The sequence below is a fragment of the Vipera berus genome (assembly GCF_964194415.1).
Source record: "Vipera berus genome assembly, chromosome: 9".
In the NCBI taxonomy this organism is placed as follows: Eukaryota; Metazoa; Chordata; class Lepidosauria; order Squamata; family Viperidae; genus Vipera; species Vipera berus.
The window spans coordinates 8,752,649-8,777,067 of record NC_138212.1 but is presented as its reverse complement, the minus strand read 5'-3'; the positions used below and the strand labels follow the sequence as shown (position 1 = coordinate 8,777,067).

The window sequence follows — 24,419 nt, the reverse complement described above, 5'->3', positions numbered from 1 at the left end:
GTAGCCTTGAACGTCTGGCAGCGCCTGTCATTTTGTCCTGAAAGCTCCCCACATTTCTGAATGAGGCCTTTCAATGACCCAGGATGGGAGAGGATTGCCTGGTGTCCTATCTCCCAGGGCTCGGGGGCGGGGGGGGGGGGAAGGAGCGAAGGGGCTGCATTATGACCAATGTCACATGCAGTCTGGAATATTTGTGATGAGACTTGCTGATACCCACTGCCTCTTATTAAAACTGTAATATGTCTTTGACGTCTCTAGATTTTGGAGCCGAAGAGCTAAAGTGCGACACATTTAACCGATGATTCCAAACAGATTCTGCCCAATAAGCTATCCGTGCTCAAATGCTGATAACGCCACGGAAGGAATAAATGATGGCTACGGGAGACCCTATACAAGCCCATTACCTCCCTGTGAACATCAAGCCAGGATTTCCTGGGTTGTTCCCCAATGAGGGTGACAGGTTGAGTGCCTTTGGCAGGATTTGGGTACATCAGGCAGGGTACCCACTAGGCTGTTAGACACTTGAGACCAATCCTATGGCTTGAGGTCATCTAGTCTTATTTCAAACCCATCTTCTGGATATTTGCTCCCTAGAAGTAGGACATCTACAAGGCCTGTGGAAACCATGGGTCTCTCTGGCCATGTTTGCTGAGAACATCAGTTTTTGCAAAGGGCCAGTCCGCTCACGAGACAGAGCAAGATGGCCAAATACGATCCTCTGTGTTAAAATATCACGGCCATTGTTGGCTTCATGCACTATCCCTATGTGAAGACGGGGCAAATTTGCAAAAGATTTCTGGGTTTCCTCATCACTGCCTTACCCAGCCAACGCCAAGTCCATGGGGCTCATTTCTAGCAATAAGCCTCCAGCGGATGTGACTTGGAAACCCGCCACCAGCTTATGAAATGAGAGGATGGCCACTGGCTCTGAAATGTTAATCACGGTCACCCAGTCTTGAGGAGAAGGTTGCAATGGCTTGGGAGAGGGGGGGGGGGCAGGGAAAGGAAGTGATTTGAAAGAGGACAGGGCACCAGCCAGTGCAGAGATCACTTCCCAGTTTGGAGCATCTGGTTGGATGGGTGGAGTGGATCACCTTCACATACGGCCAATCCCGGCCAGGAAGATCACACAAAGCCAATGCCAGCTTCTCCCAAGGCTTGGGGCTGGGCTGGCAAGGAAAAGGCAGAGGGGTAAAGATTTAGCACCGTTCCCAGAGCCGAAAACCCCTTTGCCAGAACATCGTCTATGGGTGGCCTTCCCCAACCGGGCGCCCTCCAGATTCGAGGGCAGGGGATGATAGAAGGTGGAGTCCCACCCAGCTGGAGAGCAGCGGGGCGTGGAAGGCAGACGGGCGCTTTCCTCTTCCCCCCCCTCCCCTCCATTTCCCCCCTCCTGGGATTTCCCGGCGAGCGCTTCCTTTCTCGCCCTTCCTTGGAAGGAACCGAGACGGGGAAGGGTCTCCGAGCAGGTCTCTCCCCGGCTCCGCCTTGACCTCGGGCAGCCCCTCCTTCTCCCAGCCCCAGCTTGCCCACCGATCCCCCCCCCTCTCCCCCCACCCCACCCCACCCCACCCCGGCGGAGGCGCGCGGGGCTACGGTCCAAGAGCCTCGCTGCTCCTCCCGCCCCTCCACCTCCGCGCCGGGCTCACCTGGGTGTTGGCTGCGCCTCCGGGTCCGGGGAAAGAGGCCAGCAAGAGCAGGGGCGCCAGGAGCCACCGCGCCGCAGCCCAGCCAGGCGAGCCGCATCCCGTCGAGCCGGCCATGGCTCGTCCCGTCCCGTTCACGCTCGGCCGGGGGTGGGGTGGGGGGGCTCGCGTTTCGTCCTGCACGGCGCGATCGCTCGCTCGCTCGCTCGGGCGGCTCCTCCTTAGCCAGGCAAAACGGCCAGCAAGGAGGCTACAAATGGAAGTCGCCTCCCGGGCTGGGCTGCGCTAGCCTCGGGCGCTGCTGCTGCTGCTTCTACGGCGGCTCCCAGCTGGGCTGTGACAGGAGGAGCTGGCCCCGCCGCCGCCGCCGCCTCCGATCGCCTTCCCCGCCGCTGCGGCTGCAGCCTCTGCCCGGCCCCGCCTCGCCTCGCCTCGCCTGCCTCGCCCCGCCCGCTCCGCCCGCAGCCACGGCAGGCCCAGGAGGGAGGGGCCGCAGGAGGCGGAGCGCAGCCGGAGCTGCGGAGCCGCGGCTCTTTCGCCCGCTTCGGGAGGAGACGGCGGGGAGCCCTTTCAGACGTGCCCCGGGCGGCGATGGAGCCACTCCGCCACGGGGAAGGCGCCGCCTTTCTTCTCTGCAGGCTCCCGGGCGGAAGCCGTCTGGTTTTCGGGGACCCGAAATGGACCGCGCGTGCTTGGGAAGAGCCGAGTGGTGGCTTTGCTCGCTGCCCACGCGTGTTTCTGCGAGCGAAAGCCAAAGGAGGGTTATATTTATATTTATTATATTTTATATTTATTATATTAGGGTTGATAGATCAGACCCGATCCCGGGGCTTGGCCGGGCCAGCCAAAGAATGCCCTGGCTTTCGAGTTTTCCTCACCCCCCCCCCCATATAACTTTATTTAAGATTTTAATAAAAAAAAGATTAAAAAATGGCGGGGACTAATATTAGATTAAAGAAAAGAAAGAAGACAAGAGAGGGGGGGGGGGGAAACAGAGCCAAAAGTACAAAAGAAATGGCAGAAAATACAAAGTAGTTTCTGATTTTCTTTAACAAGTAATTATCACAATATAACAAGGTAACATAACAACATAACATAGCAATATAATATAATAATAATATATTGTATATTATATATGTTGTATAATATACATAATATACATAATACACACACATTGTAGAGTATATATATTCTAGTTACAGCATGACTCTCATTTTTTTCCTATAATCTGTTTTTGGTCATCAAAACCATGTATTAAAAAGTTCATTTTTTTCTCTTCTGTTTCTTACAAAAAAGTCTATAAGGGGATTTCCAGTCAGCAGTAAAGTTAGATAATGTCTCTTCTTTGATCAAAGATGTCAATTTGGCCAAAACTAATGCAGAGAAACAAACGAGGTGTGTGTGTGTGTGGGGGGGAGAGGTTATGTTGAAAGGGACCTTTCCTAACAGCCCCCCCCCCCATTAAAGTATTGCCTCCTTTGAAGTAATATCTGCAGGGCCAAGGAAAAACTACTTCAATCACTAGTAAGTGGATGGTGACTGCAAGGCTTTTAATCTTGTTTTTCCCTCTGCCCTAAGGGGGATTATCCACCAGGTGTGAACATGGGAATGGAAGATTTTCTAACAGGTCTTCCAATGGGATCTGGGCTGATCTCCCCTCTTCCTGGTTTTCCAATGGATTTTTACCCATTGGTGCAGATTGGCATCATCTTCCTTCCAAGTGAGGCACATGGGCATATTAATCCTGCCCATATTCTTTCTAAAAAAAGAAAAAAAAAGAGCAGTCAAGATTCTGGTCCCAGTACAGTCCTTGACTTACAGCCATTGATTTAGTGACTGTTCAAAGTGACAGTAGCATTGAAAAATGTGACTTGCAACTGGTCCTCCCACTTAAAGTAAGAAGTATTGCTTTGTGTTGCTGTCTCTTGTTTTTTTTTTCCATTGGGCTGTTCCACAACAGGAGGAATGGCTGTGGAGTATGGAAAAAGTTGGGTTTAATTTTAGAAAGTGGGCATAGTTGAAAAGACTGAAGAGCTAGGATATCTTCTCAGAGTCTCCGGTGAAGAAAGCTAGAGTATTGTGTTTATTTATTTTAATGCTGAACAAAGAGAAATGGATTTATGTTGCAGAGAAGGCAGAGGCTGGCTAGAAAAAAGTCTCCTAACAATGAGAACGTTCATCGGTGGAATGAATGTTCCAAAGAAGTGACGGAATCTTCTTTCCTGGCTATGGGAATTCTGGGAGTTGAAGTCCACACATCTTCACGTTGACAAGGCTGAGAAACACTGGTATATTATATATCCATATAATATATTATTTAGGGATATTTGGTTTGGGACAGATACAGTAGTGGAAGAATAGGCAATACCTATCTTCTTAGTCTTCTGGAAAGGTGTGGAGACCAAGATCTGCCTCAAGTGATGAGGAAGGATGGGAGCTGAGTCGAGCCCAGCATAAGTTTGATGTGAGAGGATTATGGAACCTTAGCTGGCATGTACATTTTTTTTACTCTTATGGTGTTCCTACTTTTATTTCTCCCCCCCCCCCCATGTATTCCCAATGGCTTGATGGTTGTTAGCCTCCCAGGCTTATATTATATAACGGGTCCCCAACCCCTGGTCTGTGGACCAGTACTGGGCTGCGGCATGCCAGCAGCCGGTCTGCACAAACAAGCAAAGCCCCAACTGCAAGATGCAGGCTGCACACAAAATCACGCACTTTCCGGTCTGCAGAATAACCTCTCTCCATGGAACGGGTCCCTGATGCCCAAAAGGTTGGGGACCTCTGTTATATTAGATGGGTGACCCTACACATCTTTTGGATGAATGAATGAATGAATGAATGAATGAATGAATGAATGAATGAATGAATGGATGGATGGATTTGCTGATATTTAATTTGGCAGCATCTTGTTTTCATAGTGTAATACTCACATTCACCCTTGCAGATTTGTTTATTCACCTTGGAATATGATTTGCTTGTGTGAATTACCCTTTCTCAGGCCTAACCACTGCAGGCAGAAGTGCCACATGGTTGATGTTTTGAGAAAACAATCTGCCCATTTATAACACGTTTATAAAATAACAAACAAAATCAAGGGAATTGGGGCAGCCCATTTTTAATGTAAACTATATTAGATCTCTTTGTTTCTAGCTCCATGCTGTGAGAAGCCAACTTCAGATTTAACCATCTGGGGCCAATAAATTATGGTTTATTAGATAAGAAAAAAAAAGGGACGCGGTAGCTCAGTGGGTTAGGACGCTGAGCTTGTCGATCAGAAGGTTGGCAGTTTGGCGGGTCGAATCCTGAGTGCAGAGTGAGCGCCTGTTACTCGTCCCAGCTTCTGCCAACCTAGCAGTTCGAAAGCACGTAAAAATGCAAGTAGAAAAATAGGGACCGCTACGGTGGGAAGGTAACAGTGGTCCGTGCACCTTTGGCATCTAGTCATGTTGGCCACATGACCACGGAGACGTCCTCGGACAAGCGCTGGCTCTTCGGCTTTGAAACGGAGATGAGCACCGGCCCCTAGAGTCAGAAACGACTAGCATGCATGTGCGGGGGAACCTTTACCTTGACCTTTACCTTAGATACGAACAAGAGCTGAAGACTTGGTCAGACTCTAGCGGTTAATACACCAGGCTAGGAAGTGGGAGGCTCTGAGTTCAAGTCTTCCCTTAGCCACGAAAGCCGGCAGTCTCTCTCTCTTAGCCCAAACAACCCAGTGAGGTGATTATAGTGGGGAAAATAGGAGGAAGATGCACTGGATATATTTGCCGCCTTGCATTATTGATGAAAAAAAGATGTGATTAAAATAAAAGAAAGTAAAATAAAATAATAATAAAATAAAATCAAAACTTGTATAAATCTTCCCTTTATTGTTTCTCCTCTTTTCTCATACACTGCTACGCAAAAATATTTTTTGGGGATTTGCTAAACCAGAACTGTATGTTATGGATGACTGTAGCAAATTATACATGCTTTTCTCTCTGGAATGGATCCGGAAAGTGGAGCTGGTGGCACAGGACAGCAAAATTAAAGGATCACACATTTGGAGCAGGACTTTCCATACTGTCTTGGCTTCCAAAGTGCTTGCATCTTTATTTCAAAGTTTCTCCATTAGGCATCCGCTTGAATCTTAAGGTTGTTTTTCCTGGGTGCCATTGCTAATTGAGGGATGTGCATTTTTGAGGTTGGCTAGAGAAAGGCTTTTTTTTAAAAAAAGGAGATACAACATTTCTGGTAAGAGCCGGTTTGGTGTAGTGGTTAAGGCATCATCATAGAAACCCTGAGACTGTTGAGTTCTAGTCCTGTTTTAGCCACAAAGCCAGCTGGGTGAGCTTGATCCAGTCACCTTCTCTCGGCCCTAGGAAGGAGGCAATGGCAAACCACTTCTGAAAAGTCTTGCTAGGAAAACGTCAGGGATGTTTTAATGAAACACAAAAAGCAAAAACTTTTAATCGTCGGAAGGCTGTGAAGAAGACCTGGCTGTTTTCCAGGCGTTGGCACTGGATAGGAATTGAACCCAGCACATGTGTAGCATGTTATGGGATTGTTATGGCACCTTGGCTGAGTCCGATGGCTCCAATCCTATGGAGGTTTGCTTAATTTTTCAAATCCGTTTATAAAGGTTGATTGTTAGCTGCTCAAGGTGACACATAAATCTTCTAAATAAAGAAATTTGCTCTTTGGCCTTCAAATTCACGATTGGGAAGGCTTCAGGTGGGTTGCTGGGAATTTTATAGTTGGTTTCTAGCATATCTCCCATTGAGAGAAAGAGTAATTTTAATGCTCTTTAGACTTTGGGCATCGCCATCTGCTTGTTTTATTTTGCAGCTCTTGAACTCATTTAGCATGTCGGGCTCATTTTGTGCTTGTGTGTGTATATTGCGTTTTGTTTGCTGCAGAGGGCTCAGAGCAGAGAAAGTATTGTCAACTGGGCTGTTAACAAACAAACAAACAATAAATGGTGGCGTGATGTGCTTTGCAAATAAGGACATGAAAACCAACAGACTGAAGGTTGACTCAGAATACAATCCTCTTAAATAACCAAATTATCCAGCTTGCAGCTTAAATATCAACAGCACAGGAAATGTATATCCAGCAGCTAGCTAGCTTCATTCCTCCACTTTGTTGTTTTAGTTTAATACACCAATAATCCACCATATGAACAAACTATCATAAAGACAGGATGCAGCTGATGGAAGACAGCAAGAAAAGATGCCACCTGGCAGAAGTTAGGGTTTTCTTGCTGGACTACAATTCCCAGCAATCCTACCTCCGATGGTTAGGCAAGCCAGGGTTTCTGGGAGCCATAATTCAACAGCTTCTAAAGTCCACAGCTTTCCTGCCCATGGACAGCAACCAACATTACAGTGTTAGGATCAGACAAATTGGCTGGGTTAGGATTCCCACAATGTACTTCATGTTAAACCCAGGTTAAAAAAAGATACATTTGTGTTCACATCCATTAAGCCCAATTTAAACCATTTGATGGCTTAATGTGGTGGTCTGGTTAATACATCATGCCAAGATAACTGATGGGTCCCTATAAAAAGCAGGATCATTAATCATATTGACCTATTTTAGCCAAATGTAATGCAGGTAGTCCTCAAGTGGTGTGGTGGCCTAGTGGTGAACATGCTTCCCTCCCATTCGGAAGATTGAGAGTTCAATCCTAGGTAGCTGCAGATGTTTCTCTCCTAGGACTCAGAGAGAAAATATCTACTGCGAACTCTGCAGGGCATCAGGAAGGGCATCTGGCCAGTAAATTCTCAGCTCCATCCAGTCATCTCGACTCTACCCCGAATTAAGGGATTACAGGGTCACAAAATGGGAGTTTTTAATGCAGATAGTTGCTTAGCATTTGTTTAGCAATCAAAGTTATTGAAAATAACTGACTTACAACTGGTCCTCGGACTTACAACCATTGGAGCATGTCCACAATCATGTGATCAAAATTTGGGCACTTGGCAACTGGCATGTATCGTATTTATGACGGTTGCAGCAATGGGGGTGGTGGTGGTGTCATGTGTCATTTGTGACCTTCCCAGTTGGCCTCTGATAAGCAAAGTCAGTGGGGGAAGTCCGATTCGCTTAACAACCTCACAATTCACTTAACAACTGCTTGGCTTAGCAATGGAAATTCTGGCCTCAATTATGGCCATAAGGTAAGGACTACCTGTATGGGTTTTTTTTTACTCTAGGGAGATTTAATCACCTTTTTAAAAGGAAGAACAGCCTGCATGATTGGCTCAAAGCCTGTTTCGGGGCTTCAAACCATGAATCGCTTTTCTAGCTTTTCCCTCTGGATATCCAAGAATGTTGCCCTCCATCTCTTAGCTAGAGGTATAACTGTGCCTGTCTCTTGGCTCCCCCAAATCTACATCTACAAATCTACAAATGTTCCCAAGTTTCGGGCAAGTTACCAAGCAGATGGTGAGAAGCTTCCGCTGAAATTAGTGTTGATCATCTTTGGGAACGGAGCTATCAACGCTGCTGACATCAGATGTTTTTGCTTTGACAACAGATGGAGATGCAACCATTTTCTTCTTATGTTTTACTTTTAGAATTAGAGTTAGAGTTAGATGATGCTGGGGGGAGGAGGAGGAATGTGCATGGGAGTTTAGCTAGACGCAACAGTACCGAACCTAGTGTGAGAACCAAGGTCGTCGAAATAAGAGATGATAAAGAATTGGCAGGCTGGAGAGGAAGCCTGGGATTTAAACTAATTGGGGAATGTGATTTATGACTGTTAACTGGAGGAGGGAATTATGCTTTGATACTATGTGCTCAGGGGTGGGGAACTCAGTTTTTGGCTTCGACTGTGTTAGTGCCAATGCTATGCTACTCGAATAAAGTTTCTTTAAGGTAAACAATGCCTCAAAGTTCTTTGAAGTGGTTCATTTGTTGGAACCATGACAGGAGGGCTGTGGATGTTACAACTGAATGCAGGCAATTTATTCTCCCCTTAAAGAGGCAATCCTGGTTACTAAAGCAATTTTTCCATCTGCAAGAATCTTAACCATCCATGGAGGATGCAGAGGTCACAGAATCTGCTTACTGCAAATGTAGCACCTGCTATCTAGGGCTGCCGTGCCTGGCTTGCAAAGTTGCAGACAATCACTAGATGCCAGCAAACAGAAGCCTTTATTGCTTGACTTTGGCAACTTTATGTGTGGGCTACATCACAACTCCCAGAAATGACCAGCCAGGTTGTGTGGAGTTGAAGTCCACACAGTATGCAACAGCAGCCAAAACGGCTAATAACAATCCTTGGTTGTATAAACAGAGGCATAGAATCAAAACCATGTGAGGTATTAGTACCGCTTTATAAAACCTTAGTAAGACCACACCTGGAATACAGCATCCAGTTTTCGTCACCACTTTACAAAAAAGATGCTGAGACTTTGGGAAAAGTGCAAAAAAGAGCAAAGGCCTGGAGACTAAAACATATGAAGAACGGTTGCAGGAATTGGGTATGTCTAGTCTAGAGAAAAGAAGGACTATGGGTGACATGATAGCAGTCTTCCAATATCTCTGCGGTTGCCACAAAGAAGAGGGAGTCAAGCTGTTCTCCAAAGCGCCTGAAAGCAGGACAAGAAACAGTGAATGGAAACTAACCAAAGAGAGAAGCAACCTAGAACTAAGGAGGAATTTCCTGACAGTGAGAACAATTAACCAGTGGAAGGACCTGCCTCCAGAAGCTGTGAATGCTCCAACACTGGAAGTTTTTAAGAAGAGACTGGACAGCCATAGTCTGAAATGGTATTGCGTCTCCTGCTTGAGAAGGGAGTTGGACTACTCCAATTGATTGTCATCTTAAAAGTTGAGAAACAGTGCTATATAAAAAATGCTAATTGCATTGTTCAGACTGGGGAAGGGGAAAAGCTCCCAAAAATTGGATCGGGGGTGTGGCGTGCATGTATGCACACGATCCACAATTTGCTCATCCTAATTTTGCCCCTCGGAATTGCAAGCTGCAGTTGCTCATAGATTTGCACGCTCCAAAGAGAAGACAAGGAAAACGGTTCTGCCATAGGTCTTCTTTTAAGCCCCGGCCTGCTTAGAATGCTTAGTTCAGTCTTCGAATCCAATGAAAACCTGATCCAATGGCTGACCTCACTCTCCGGTGGCTGCAGCCGTGAGGATAGATTGATCTTTTTTTTTATTTAATCAATCCTCCTCATTGGTGATTCCCTATTGGCAATGACTTAATAGCGCATGACGTGGTCCACTCGGTTGAATTAAGTCACCGTCTGCAGCTGTTGGGGGAGAAGTCCTGCAGGGCTGGAACTGTTCGATCCATCATGCAGCATTTGTGGCAGGAAAAACCTATCGTTTCCATCAAACGGATTCGAATCCAGGGAAAGGAGTGGAGGCACCAAGGAGAGAAAGAATAAAAATGGTGGATTGCATTGAAGGAAGGAACGTGGTGCCCTTCATGGATTCCTCCCGTAGGGAAATTCAGGCATTCCTCCCCATGCCCAGTTTGGAGATATAAAAGTAAGAGAAGGCTGAATATAGGTAGTCCTTGATTTATGACCACAACGGAGCCCCAAACTTATGTTGCTAAGTGAGAAATTTGTTAAGCGGGTTTTGCCGCAATTTACGACTTGTCTTGCTACATTTGTTAAGTGAATCACTGCAGTTGTTAAATGAGTAACATGGTTGTTAAGTAAACATGACTTCCCCTTTGACTTTATTTGTCAGAACGTTGCAAAAGGTGATCGCATGACCCCGGGACACGGCAACCGTCATAAATATGAACCAGTGGTGAAGCAGCTGAATGTAAATCACGTGACCACGGAGATGTGGCAATGGTCACAAGTGTGAAAACTGGCCATCGGTCACTTTTTCCAGTGCCGTTATAACTTTGAACAGTCACTAAATGAACTGTTGTAAGTTGAGGACGACCTGTAGCCACATCTGGATGTTCATGCTTCCACTTGAGAGGGGGGGGGGAAACCTGGCTGTCAGCGGATAGGTAGGAGGACAAACAGTGGCAGTTTCAATAAAATAAATAACTAAAATAAAATAAAATAACTCAAAGAACTATCCACGAAGGGAAAAGGCTTCTGCTATTTTTCAGGGTTAGGGTTAGGAGGTGGGGTGGGAGACAGGAAGGAAATTTGCTGTTTTTAAAAGAAAAACAATATGAGTGCTGAGGGGTCCTTGGTGGTCTCTGAACATGGTGGTTTTCTTGCTAATACTGATGGCGTTACCAAGTTTGGATAATGAAATGTCTGCAAGAAAACCACCAAGCTCAAAGAGCAGCAAGGACCCCTCAATTGAACTCTTAGAACATAGAACACAGAAAAACAGAGTTGGAGGGGACCTTGGAGGTCTTCTAGTCCAACCCCTGCTCAAGCAGAAGACCCTATACCCTTCTTGAAAGCTTCCAGTGATGGAGCACGCACAACTTCTGAAGGCAAGCTATTCCATTGATTGATTGCTCTAGCCCAGGGGTAGGCAACCTTGGCTTTTTTATGACTCGTGGACTTCAACTCCCAGAATTCCTGAGCCAGCCTGGCTCAGGAATTCTGGGAGTTGAAGTCCACGACTCATAAAGAGCCAAGGTTGCCTACCCCTGCTCTAGCCGTTAGGAATCTATCACACTTTATGATAGCAATGGATGGAGTCTGAAGCAAAAGTGGGTGGAGACTTCTTTTTCTTTTTCTTTCTTTCTTTCTTTTTCTTTCTTTCTTTCTTTCTTTCTTTCTTTCTTTCTTTCTTTCTTTCTTTTTCTTTCTTTCTTTCTTTCTTTCTTTCTTTCTTTCTTTCTTTCTTTCTTTCTTTCTCTTTCCCTTCCCTTTCCTCGCCCTCCCTCCCTTTTTCTTCTCCTCTTTCCTTCCTCCCGTCTCCTTTTGATCCTCTCTCTTCTGCTCTTCAACTCAACATTCCAGGGCTAACCTGCTTTCCGAGTTGAGGGTTTGCAGAGAGATTTGAAATGAGAGTGCAAGTCAACTGCCCCTTTTGTTTGTCACTTGTGTGGCAACCCATTGTCATCTATATCTTTGTCCCCAAATGCATCACGGGAAGCATTTCACAAGCTCTTGGTATGCAGCCGTGATGAAAAATAATATATTTGGCTAACAGCAACAATAACAAGATCACAATGAAGCCATTGAGATCATTTAAGTATGGCTGATTATGCTGGTGAGAAGCAGAGAGAGCCAGCAATACCTCATTCTCTCTTCTGTCCCCCCACCCAGGCATTAAGATAGTGTGACATCAGCCCCATCTGCTATTAAAAGCAGTGGTAGCATCAGATTTGCTGTGAAATATGTGCACATGTACATATGTGCTGAGAGGCCCTAAGAAGAATACAAACCTTGGAGCATGTGTATTGCTGAATGGCATAATTTATTTCGCTTTCCTGCTATGGAATAGGAAAACCATTGTCTGCCTCATATATTAAGGGTGCTCGCCAGACGCGTTAGGACTTCACCTCCCAGGATTCTTAGGCCATGTTGGCTGGGAATGCTGGGAACGGAGTCCTCAAACATCTAAAAACATTACAAAGCTCCACCTTTCTCCAAAGAAGATGAAACTCAGGAACCACGTAACTCTTAAATGAGATTAGATCACCCATGCCCCAAATAGGTCCTTGTTTCAGAGGTGTTTCCTTATTTAAAAAGAGAAAGAGAATGACCAAGGACAGGCAAAAAAGCAGTGGAACAGGAAGGGCTTCCAACTTTCTGCCAGCTTCCAACCTTGAGAAGCTACTTGGGCGACAGGGGAAAATACAGCCTTTGTAAGTGGCGAGTACGGACGTGGCAGTAGTTTCTCTGAAATTAAACAATTTCAGAATCAGGAATGGTTGGAAGATATTCCGAGTGAAGACCACGGATTCCTCTGCCCTCTGTTGCTAGATATACTTCCCAACAAATCATGTGCTCAACCTTCGGTTTGCCGAACAAACCGCAGCGCCCTGCAGTTTCCCATCTAGGAGCCATAAATGTAATTGAGGAATTGCGGACGTCACACATCATGCTGAGCAATATGCAAAGTGCATCACATTGCAGGTCATCGGGACTTGGATCTATCACAACCTGCCAGTGAGGTCTTAAGGTGCGGATGTCGTCGCGACTCTGCGATTTTAAGCAGACAGAATTTGAAACCGAAGCCATAAAGGCACGCAAAACCTGTGACCCCATGAGCTCCAATCTCTGGCCGAAGGAAATTCCTGCCGCTCAGGAAGAGAGCTTAGATACGCCCAAAGGGAAGGAAGGTCAAAAATATGACATTTTGGGGGGGGGGGGCTTATGAAAAGAAAATTTACACTTTAGAAGTAATGTTTTTTGTTCTAAGAAATTCAAGCTGTATAAGACTGCCCTCTTGTGTAAGACCGTGGGTATAATGTTAATATTTCAGGGCTGGGCTGGGGTTTGAGAATGCAAAAGAGGGCAATGTATAGTAGTCTCCAAAGATCTGCCTTTCATTTTAAAAGTTAAGATGCTAGTCCTCATGCATTGCAAAGATAATTCTGAAATGTACAGGTAGTCCTTGGTTTACAGCCGTTTGTTTTAAGGCAATTGGAAATTACGATGGTCTCAGAAAAAGTGACTTATAACCCGTTTGAACTTAACGACTGTTGCACGCAATCATAATCCAGGCATTAGGCAACCGGTTTACATTTATGATGGTTGCTGCCTCTGTGATCACATGATCGTGATTTGCAAACTTCCCAGCTGGCTTCTGACAAGCAAACTCAGTTGGGGAAACTGGGTTTGCTTAATGATTGCGTGATTCGCTTAATGACTTTGTGATCTGCTTAAAAGCCGTAGTAAAAAATGGTTGTAAATTTGGATCCAGATTCACTTAATGTTCGCATCATTAGCAACTAAAATTCTGGTTCAAAGTCAATTGGGAAAACTGGATTTGCTTAATGATTGTGTGATTCACTTAACAGAGACGTGAGTCACATGACCGTGGTAAAAAATTATTGTAAAATTGGGTCCTTACAACCACATCGCTTAGCGACCCAAATTCCGGTACTAATTGTGATCTTAAGTTGTGGACTACCTGAAATAGATAATAGATGTGAGAGCATAAGCTACCAGTAATTTTAAATGCTTTGTCCTTTACGTCAGAAATGGCTGGGGAGAAAATGTAAAACTGTCTCCACAAATCATATAATTTAAACCTATTTAACAATTCAGTTCTCGGTGCAGAATCCAAATATGAAGGTTTTCATTTTTTTCCTTTCTCTTCTAATAGCATAGGGCACCTGTTAGCTTTCTATTGCCATCTAGGCTATAATGGGAGCACATTGTGTGATACCTGTGTAAAACATTGCACCAAAGAGGTGGAGGACAAACGTCAATCATCGCGAAGGGCAGTTTACAGTTCTCTAAAATTAACGCCTTTTAAGTGTTTGCCATTTCCTTTGCTGCTGCTGAATGAACAAAGAGAAATAATCCAGCCTCACTCGTCTCATGTTTTTTTAAAGTTAAATATAAATATTTCAAGTGTCCGTACATTTCTCCCTCTTTGTCTCTGAAGCACCATGGGCTCAATCAAGCAGGCACGGCTGCAAACGGCCTCTGAGAGATCTTGTTTGAAAAATGGAAACAACGGAACAAAAAAAAGTAAACCGGCTCCATTGGTTCTGAAGACAAGAAAGCAACAGTGTCCTCCCCTTGTAAATGCCCTACAGGAGCATACAAATACACTTAAGGCAAAAAGAGAGAAAAGAAAGGAAACAGGAGGAATAACTTAACTCTAAAGCAGGGGTCTTCAAACTCGGCCCTTTTATGACTCATGGACTTCAACTCCCAGAATTCCTCAGCCAGCATGCTTGGCTGAGGAATTCTGGGAGTTGAAGTCCATGAGTCATAAAAGGGCCGAGTTTGAAGACCCATGCTCTAAAGGAAACCAGCAGCCTTATCCATTCCCCCATAGAGGCACAAACAAGATCAACAGATCTTGCCTCTTTGTGACTGCTTGCACTCTTCCATGCTCTGCTTTTCTCCCCCCCCCCTCTTAAATTAGATTTTATTCCATCAGTCCCTTTTCCCTTCAAGTTATATTGTCAGTTGTTTTCAGGTTTTCTCTTGGCATTGTGATTAAATGCCACCTGCTGGCAAGTCTCAGGTGTGGCAAGTGCTTGGAAGTAGCACACCTTTTTCCCCCTAAAACATGGCACTGCCATTACCTAATAAAGGGGAAGGAATATAATTGCCTTTATGTCCATCCAGGGTGCTCACCCTCTGCTTGCTAAAGAGAAGGAAGATAGGAGTTATTCAAACCGGTGTTTCTCAACCTCAGACACTTTTAAGATGTATGGACTTCAACTCCCAGAGCTCCCCCAGCCAGCATGCTGGTGGGAGAATTCTGGGAATTGAAGTCCATGCCCCTTAAAGCGGCTGAGGTTGAGAAACACGGATGTAAACCACAGCGTCTAGCCAGGAAAATGAAAATACAAGCACTAGTGCCCATGCGTAAAGATTTCCCAGAATCATGCGACTGCAGGAAGGGGTGGGGGGCAAGGTGGCGCATCAGTCAGTCCCACTGCTGAAGCAGCTTGATCACCACTGGATTTGTAAGCTACACTTATGGCTGATCTCCCATGAAAGCTTGGCCACCATGTGAAATCTGGATTCTTACAGACTGAGTCACCCTATAAGTCAGGTCCAGACCAAAAGGGGAACACCTTGCATTCTGGGTCCGCTTTTGTTTTCCTGACCCAAAGAAAGTCTATCTTATCAATTGCTTCACAGTTCTTAAGTTTCCACTCGGAAGAAGGCAAGCAAGATGCTGGCCATCTTGGTTGCCGGAGTGGCCCCCTAGGCCAGCCCCCCTGTTGGGCTCCCCAGAGGGTGAGACTGTTGGGGTCCTCAGGAAGAGATTGAGGTCCTCAAGACTGTCCCTTCTGGAACCAGTTCCCCAAAGTGAGTGTCCACTTCCGTTTCTTTCTCTCTGAAGATGGAAGGAGTCCGGAAGGGGTGCAGCTCCGTCATACGTGGGTCTGCATACGCTGTTGAGCAGGGCGCCCATAGTCAGACTGCTGAGACAAGGAAGTGTAGGAGAAACGGGAGCAGCCCGAAGCTTTGCTGGCTTGATCGGACTGCTCGTAGCCGCTCTCGGCCTTCTCGTAGCTGCTCGGCTTGACGTAGCTAGTGAAAGCCCGGCTATAGGGAGCCGTGAGGTAAGTCGCCCCACTGTATATGTTCTCTGGAGGGAAAAGCCGCTCGTGGGTGGTGTCATATGCCGAACGGGAACTGGGGGTGCCCAAGGTGTAGCGGTGGGTGTAGTCAAAAAGTTTGGGTTGCACCGGCCCCGTGGAGGGGTACAAGGAAGTTGGCCCAAACAAAGGTCGGGGGGCTGGCGTGTATTCTGAAAAGCTGCTCCCCAGGCAAGGCTCCTCGTGGGCACGCACCTTGTAGTAGCCATTGGTGGGGTCCTGTGGAGAAAAGAGAGTCATGAAATTAAGAGATGGGGTCCCCGCTTGATCCTTGGCTTGCCAGTCAGGAGCTGTGCCCTTTTCTAGGATACGCTATTGCAGAATAGTTTTCTGTGAACCAGAATGATCGGTGGCAGGTGAATCTAAATCTTATCTATCGTAGGAATCTTCTCCCCCACAACTTCCTTTCCCTTCATTTGTTTATTCACTGGAGACATCTCCAACCCCTCTTTTCTCTGAGAGCTCAGGCTGACGTACCACCACCACCACAACCCTTGGAAGGAAGGTGGCTTGAAAGAGAGCGAGGGGGTCTACAAGTCCCCCAGGTAGACCCAGAACCAAGGGGGGACCTGAGTGCAAATAAATTCCTCTGCACCTGCACTGGCTCGGTCAGATATGCGGGAAATCCCGTACAACCCCAGGCAAGCTTACCTTCAGCTCCTGACTCCCTTCGTCATCCTCCAGGATTTCACTGTGTTCAGTGTGGGACGTGGCTGGAGACTCGCTGCTTGTAGCCTGGAGGCAGAGGAAGGGGGAAAGGTGAGCACTGCTATCCAAGAGGCTTTGCGCAGCTTGAGGCCCAGAACTGAAACTGCCCACCTGGCTAGGACCTTAAAACAGAACGGAGCAATAATGCCAGTATATTGGGGGGTGGGTGGGGGGTGGGCGGAGTAGAAGAAGGAAAGAATAAAGCCACATTTAAAACAATCACTCTACACTTGGCGGTTACCAGACCATTGGGAAGCGCCCCTCAAAACAGCAGGCCCAAATATGAGCCAATCATGAACATGGAAATTCAAATAGCACTTGGAGGCCACGTGGGGTCTTTCTGGTGGCCCATTCTATGTTCTAGGGTGTCAGCCCATTTCTCCCCCCAAAAAAAGTCCAAGAAAGACGTGGAGTTTCTTCTGAGTAGTTTCCTTTATTGTTCCTCACTTATAAATAGAAATTTTGCCGAACTAAACTATTTGCATCATTATATGAATCGGGGAGCTGCATGTAAAACTGGGACTGTTGTGGAGGGCTGAAGCAATAGGGCAGCCGCGGTGGGCCAAACAGGGACAGCCAAAGGGCAGGATGTGGCCCGTGGGCCCTAGAATGCCCAGGTCTGATATATACAGACAGTACTCCGGGAATTGCTAGTGAGGAACCCTTCTAACTGTCTTCCTCCCAATCAAATTTCCCATGCTTTGTTGCCCCTTTGTCCTCTGGAAGGCAGCTCCTCCCTCCTGGGAATCCAGACTCCATTCCACCACAGAGGCCAAGTGAGATATGACACCTGTGCTTTTTTTGTCATACCGTCGTCCAAATCAGTTATGCCTGGAGCGGTTGCATTTTTGCAACATGCTAGGCTTGACTAGGGATGAGGTGGCTCAGTGGGTTAGGACGCTGAGCTTGTCGATCAGATGGTCGGCATTTTGGTGGGTCGAATCCCGAGTGCCATGTAACAGAGTGAGCGCCTGTTACTCATCCCAGCTTCTGCCAACCTAGCAGTTCGAAAGCACGTAAAAATGCAAGTAGAAAAATAGGGACCACTACGGTGGGAAGGTAACAGCGTTCCGTGCACCTTTGGCGTCTAGTCATGCCGGCCACATGACCACAGAGACGTCCTCGGACAAGCGCTGGCTCTTCGGTTTTGAAACGGAGATGAGCACCGGCCCCTAGAGTTGGAAATGATTAGCACGCATGTGCGAGGGAACCTTTACCTTTATCTTTAGGCTTGACTAGTTTTAATCTAAACTAGATTTTGTTTTGGGGGATGGGAATTCAGGGAATTTAACCAGTGTGTGATAGGGTGAAAAGAATTCAAAAGACATTTATTCGGGAACCAGGCTGAATGGGCTGTGTGAACACAGCCAATGAAGATTTAGGATTAGGCATCCTGTGTTTACTCTCTTAATTTCTGGCATTCGTGAGCCAATGCCAGGGTTTAGGTGGCTAAAACAATGCCACCTATGGCAAAAAAGCAATGAGGTGAACATACTCGGGGAACCTGAAGATTTGCAGGGATAACCCCCCAAATCTTACCATTTTTAATTGGTGCAGAGGGATTTCCCCAATACCCATTGAGGACGGAGGGACTCCATCAGTGGAGGAGGCAGCAGGGACTGGGGAATCAGAAAAAAAGGGCAGGGCATGATTTCCTGGTGGCTAGATCAGTGTTCCTCAACTTTGGCTACTTTAAGAAGTATGGACTTCAACTCCCAGAATTCCCCAGCCAGCCATGCTGGCTGGGGAATTCTGGGAGTTGAAGTCCATACTATTTAAAATGGCCAAAATTGAGAAACACTAGGCCAGGTCCAGTGGGGAATGAATTAAGAGTATCCTAGAAAAACGTAACAGGCTGGCTGGAACTCTGCAAAGCAGGTGAGGAAAGAGTATTATTGATTGGGGGGGGGGGAGAAACCCCACTGGAAGCGAGGTCCCTAGAAAATTATACAACTTTTTGCCTCAAGCATTTGGACAGCTGCACTCCATTCTACGACCTTTAGCTGCAGCTCCCTCTCTGCCCCCAGCACATACAGTGTGTAATTTTGAATTCTGCATATGCCTCGTTTGTGGCTACAATTAAAAAGAAGTACTTTCTCTGTCTCGCTCTTCCCCCCACCCGCAAAAGCAGGCCGGCTCAGCTAGCTGGGACCAGATGCTGCAGAAACAGGGATTTGACAGAAATAGAGGACCACATGAGTGCCCATCTCTGCTTACCATCGGTTCCTTGGCGTCATCTTCAACCTCACTGGGTCTGCTGGGGCTGCTCTCGCTTGTGGTGATCTGCACGAGGATGTCGGCCTTAGACAGCTGCGTTCCCCGCTTGGCTGTGCAAGAGACAGATGGACAGGGGTGGATGTCAGATCATGCTCCCCATCACCAAGGACAGGGGTAGGCAACCTCGGCTCTTTTATGACTCGTGGACTTCAACTCCCAGAATTCCTGAGCCAGTATGGCTCAGCATGGAAACCTCTTCCTTTCCCCTCAGCATGGCTGGCTGAGGAATTCTGGGAGTTGAAGTCCACAAGTCATAAAGTGGCCTAGGCCTAGGACAGGGGTAGGCAACCTCGGCTCTTTTATGACTCATGGACTTCAACTCCCAGAATTCCTCAGCCAGCATGGCTCAGCTTGGAAACTTCTCCCTTTCCCCTCAGCATGGCTGGCTCAGGAATACTGGGAGTTGAAGTCTATGAGTCATCAAAGAGCCAAGGTTGCCTACCCCTGGACTAGGAAGTTACTCCAAAGGACAAAGGTTGATGATGCCTTGCAGGAGCCCCACATCTGGGGCCATCTGTAGTTTGTTGACGGATGTGCAAACAAAGGGACAGAGAGAATGGGCCGTTGATGACTGTAATTGAGCAGACCAATTGACAACATTTTTTTGCATCCGTTATTAAGTGAATGCTGCAGTTGTTAAGTGAATACATTCTTCCCAACGTAAAGTATACCCTGAAAACCAGAGAAAAATGTGGGGGAAAAAAAAGATCACGCGAGTCACCAAGCATCCAAAATGTGATGGGGGAGGTTTTGTGGCTGTTGTAAATTTGAAGTTGGATTGTAAATAGTTTATAGTTTCATCACTTTGAACGGTTGCTAAGTGAGCAGTTGTAAGCTGAGGACTAACTGTATGATGGGCTATTGAGAAAAATGAAGAGAGGCCTTGAGGTGGTGGCACAATGGTTAGAATGCAGCATTGCAAGCTAACTCTGGCCACAGCCAGCAGTTCGATCCTGACCAGCTCAAGGTCGACTCAGCCTTCCATCCTCCCCAGGTCGGTAAAACGAGGACTTGGATTGTTGAGGGCAACAGGCTGACTCTGTAAACTGCTCAGAGAGCGCAGTGAAGCACTACAGGGTGATATGTAATATGCTATTTCTATTGCTAGAGTATTTGAGGCTGTGGTATATATGGCTAAAAGAGGGCAATGACGATTGGGGGTGTGTGTGTTCATTATCTGAAGTGTCCATTAAATCAAAGTGTCTGTCGTCCCAATGATTTACATTGTTTGCAAGATGATGCTACTATGCAAACAATGCCCATTCTGTCAGCTGCGTAATGAGATCATTGCCCCAATAATGGAAATAAGATCATTTGCTCAGTGGCATCAGCTGGCCAATGACAAAGATGATGTCATTATGCAGAGGACACAAACTGCTTCAGGAAGTGGGCTTGCTGCACACAAGATGAAGTTGTATCAAGGACTGATAAACTGAGATTTTTCCTTCCTTGATGAAGCCAGAAAGGGCCCTACCACTGGGATACTCAAGATGGCCCTGAGAACTACTGTGGTATCCTATCCTGTTCCTACAGAGGGTCCAGACTTTGCTTGGCCCCATGTTTCTCCATGTTCCTGCAATAATAGCAATTTTGGGAGCTGAAGTCCACACATCTTAAAAGTTGCTAAGGTTGAGAAACTCTGGCTTAGTAAGGCCACACTTGGAATACTGCATCCAGTTTTGGTCACCACGATGGAAAAAAGATGTTGAGACTCTAGAAAGAGTACAGAGAAGAGCAACAAAGATGATCAGGGGACTGGAGGCTAAAACTTATAAGGAACGGTTGCTGGAATTGGGTATGTCTAGTGTAACAAAGAGAAGGACGAGGGGGGACATGATAGCAGTCTTCCAATATCGCAGGGGTTGCCCCAAAGAAGAGGGAATCAATCTGTTCTCCAAAGCACCTGAAGGCAGGACAAGAAGCCACGGATGGAAACTAACCAAAGAGAGAAGCAGCCTAGAACTAAGGAGAAACTTCCTGACAGTTAGAACACTTAACCAGTGGAACAACCTGCCTCCAGAAGCTGTGGATGCTCCAACACAGGAAGTTTTTAAGAAGAGACTGGACAGCCATTTGTCTGAAATGGTATAGGGTTTCCTGCCTGAGCAGGGGGTTGGACTAGATGACCTCCAAGGTCCCTTCCAACAACAACTACTTCTTCTTCTTCTTCTTCTTCTTCTTCTTCTTCTTCTTCTTCTTCTTCTTCTTCTTCTTCTTCTTCTTCTTCTTCTTCTTCTTCTTCTTCTTATTATTATTATTATTATTATTATTATTATTATTATTATTATTATTATTATTATTATTATTATTATTATTATTATTACCTTGCAGCTGGGCTTTAACTCAAGAAAGGACTGCAAAGTCCAGGGATAGAGGAAGGAGAAGGAGCGGGAGAAAGTTGCAGAAATCCTCACCTTTTCCACAGCGCTTGCGTCGATAGCAGAGAGAGACAAAGACCACTAAGAGCAAGAGAGCCACAACGCCCGAGGCAGCCAAAGCACCCAACATCAGGACAGATAGGACCTCTTGGTAGGAAAACAAAACAAAACATGGCTTGGATTAGTTTCATCTCTGGACTACTAGGGTCTTCTCCCACTTGGAGACTCCAAGCTGGAGAAAGCTACTATCCTTTTAGCAAGCTTCCTCATTTTTCTCCTACTTCCAAAGACTTCAGACAAACCAGCAAAGATTCATCTCTTTGGAATACAGCAATGAATTGACAGCATTTGGTTTGTGGGGAGAAATACTTGCATCAAACTTTTAATCTGATTGCTGAATTAACTCTTTCTTTGGCCAAAGGGCAAGACACCAAACTAGCCAAATAGTCTGGGTTTGCGAAAGACGCTACTCAAGATGAATGCTGCATCTGGCGGATGCATCATAACGAAACTGTGCCCACCCCATTGCCGGCAATGCCAAAAAAAGTCATGATACATCGCGACAGGTTACGTGACATTGCGAGTATGACATCCCTGATCTAAACTAATGGAGTCTTTCAGGGGGAGGAGAGTCAAATTAGGAAGTGGTGATCACCTGCATTTGATGAAGAGAACCACTGTTCACTTATCCTTCTTTTTAATAAAATGTACGAGTCTCAAAAGGTGCTAACTATCAGACTCCTTTTGAAATTGGACGACATGCTAAAATATTAGTATCTAAATGCGTTGATCTTACAGCTATTGGTTTTGTATAATACACTGAATTACAAATTTGTCCCCTTCTTTCCTTCCTTCCTTCCTTCCTTCCTTCCTTCCTTCCTTCCTTCCTTCCTTCCTTCCTTCCTTCCTTCCTTCCTTCCTTCCTTCCTCTCTCCCTCCCTCCCTCCCTTCCATCCATCCATCCATCCATCCATCCATCCACAACTCTGTTTGGCTAACATCAGGTTAAAATAAATAATAACAAATAACCCCAAACAAAAACAACAATAATCAAAGTACAGCTGAGGCCAAACACCATCTCAATCCTTTCAGACGGGGGCTCAGCGCCTGGGAGAAAAGCCAGGTTTTCACAATGTTACAAAAGGCCAGAAGAACTGGGCTCCTCTGAACCTCAGGAGGAATGCTGATCCCATGCAGCAACAAGGAAGGCATCCTTCCTGGGTCCCATCAACGGTCACGTTCTAGAAAGGGATCTTGGAGAATGCCATCTTTTTGGATCTTTCGAGGGAACTGATGGGCGATACGTGGTCCGGCCAATAACCACGTTCTGTGCCATGAGGATTGATTGCGTGTTGCGTGAACCCAGCCGACTGGCTACAACAGGCTGTTGAGTCCAGGCAGCCATGACCAAACTAGCAAAAAGAGGAGACGCACCTTGGCGGCGCAAGCTGACTGCAACGGAGCGGGCGCCAAAGCGGTTCCAAGCCGTGCAGTTGTAGGGAAGGGCGAAGTCATCATCGTGGGTTGGGTCGATCAGCAGGAATGAGAGGACCCCTTGCTCGGTCACTACGGTGTCCACTGTGAAACGATCCAGTGAGCCAGCATCCAGCATCCGTTCACCCCATGTCCAGGCCTGGAGCAGAAGAGAAAGGTGAGACAAAGTGGCAGTGGGGAGAAACTACAGGTAATCCTCGACTTTCAACAGTTCGTTCAGTGACTGAAGTTAAAACAGCACAAAAAAAGGTGACTTATGACCATTTTTCACCCTTATGACTGCTGCATCCTTATAATAATAATAATACTAATGATGATGGTGATATTGGAAGGGACTTTGGAGGTCATCTAGTCCAACCCCCTGCTCAGGCAGGAAACCCTATACCATTTCAGACAAATGACTGTCCAGTCTCTTCTTAAAAACTTCCAGTGTTGGAACATTCACAGCTTCTGAAGGCAGGTTGTTCCACTGGTTAATCGTTCCAACTGTCAGGAAGTTTCTCCTTAGTTCTAGCTTGCTTCTCTCTTTGGTTAGTTTCCATCCGTTGCTTCTTTTCCTGCCTACAGGTGCTTTGGAGAATAGCTTGACTCCCTCTTCTTTGTGGCAGCCCCTGAGATGTTGGAACACTGCTATCATGTCCCCCCTCGTCCTTCTCTTCATTAAACTAGACATGCCCAATTCCAGCAACTGTTCCTTATATGTTTTAGCCTCCAGTCCCCTGGTCATCTTTGTTGCTCTTCTCTGCACTCTTTCTAGAGTCTCAACATCTTATTTCCATCGTGGTGACCAAAAGTGGATGCAAGACCCAGTGTGGTCATGTGATCAAAATTTGGACGCTTGGCAACTGGTTCATATTTATGACAGTTTGCAGTCTCTCCAGGGTCACGTGATCCCCTTTTGCAACCTTCTGATGAGCAAAGTCAATGGGGAAGTCAGATTCACTTAACAACCCGTGGTGAGAAAGGTCGTAAAATGGGGCAAAAGACCTCACTTAACAAATCTGTCACTTAGCAACATAAATTTTGGGCTCAATTGTGGTCGCAAGCTGGGGACTATCTGTACACGGGTAGCATCTAGATAGCTGTGATATGGAAGTTCTTTTTACAAAATAAATCTCTGGAGTGAGGCTAATTGGAAGAGAAAAAAAAATCACTGGAGTTTGAAAATGAAGCCAAGTTGCAAGTTATGTGTTGGTTTGTTCTTGGCTATTTGGCAGGGTGGGAGCAAAATTAGCTTCCGTGCTCCCCACTTCCCTCCGGGCAGGGATTCCACTTCTGTTTTAAAATTCTTTTTAGTCTAGTGTTCTATTCGTGGCTGGCTGGTGATGATTTTTTTACAGAAAAAAAAGAAAAGAAAAAACATGGAGAGAAAAATGCAAACTGTGGAGAGCCGTGCTATCGCAAGCTACATCAAGGACTTTGGGTTGCATTGTGGCTACTTGGAAAACCACGCACACACGAGGCAGCAGGAGCGCCAGTCACCAATATGCTGTCTCATCTACTTGTTCAGGGAGAAATCAAAGGCAGACGCCTGCGTCCCCTGCAGTTAAGAGCATCGGGCGTTCTGGGCCACAAGAATCTGGATTCAGTGACCTTTATGCATTCTGCAAATAAAGCAGATTTGCCCAGACAGCTGGCTTTCACTTTTGCACAATTCATCCTGCTTTGGTTTGGCAGCCAAAGAAAATGCTGACTCTTCAGCTCCTGCGCTGAGACCATCCACTCCGTAGA

General features: G+C 46.3%; 2 protein-coding genes across 3 annotated transcripts in view; both read right to left on the bottom strand.

The window, feature by feature from the left end:
• APLP1 (amyloid beta precursor like protein 1) overlaps window positions 1-2,022 on the bottom strand; it is a 40,318-nt gene extending 38,296 nt beyond the window's left edge. For both annotated transcript variants that reach the window (XM_081335387.1, XM_081335388.1), the window contains exon 1: window positions 1,650-2,022. In XM_081335387.1, the coding sequence (XP_081191513.1) occupies window positions 1,650-1,763 (114 nt within the window). In that variant the 5' untranslated portion in view covers window positions 1,764-2,022. The remainder of the gene's footprint in view (window positions 1-1,649) is intronic.
• Window positions 2,023-15,603: 13,581 nt separating this feature from the next.
• Window positions 15,604-24,419, bottom strand: part of KIRREL2 (kirre like nephrin family adhesion molecule 2) — a gene marked incomplete at both ends in the record, with an annotated part of 50,401 nt that continues 41,585 nt past the window's right edge. The window contains 5 exons of the mRNA XM_081335132.1: window positions 15,604-16,050; window positions 16,483-16,566; window positions 18,757-18,866; window positions 21,231-21,341; window positions 22,629-22,827. Of these exons, the coding sequence (XP_081191258.1) occupies window positions 15,604-16,050; window positions 16,483-16,566; window positions 18,757-18,866; window positions 21,231-21,341; window positions 22,629-22,827 (951 nt within the window). The remainder of the gene's footprint in view (window positions 16,051-16,482; window positions 16,567-18,756; window positions 18,867-21,230; window positions 21,342-22,628; window positions 22,828-24,419) is intronic.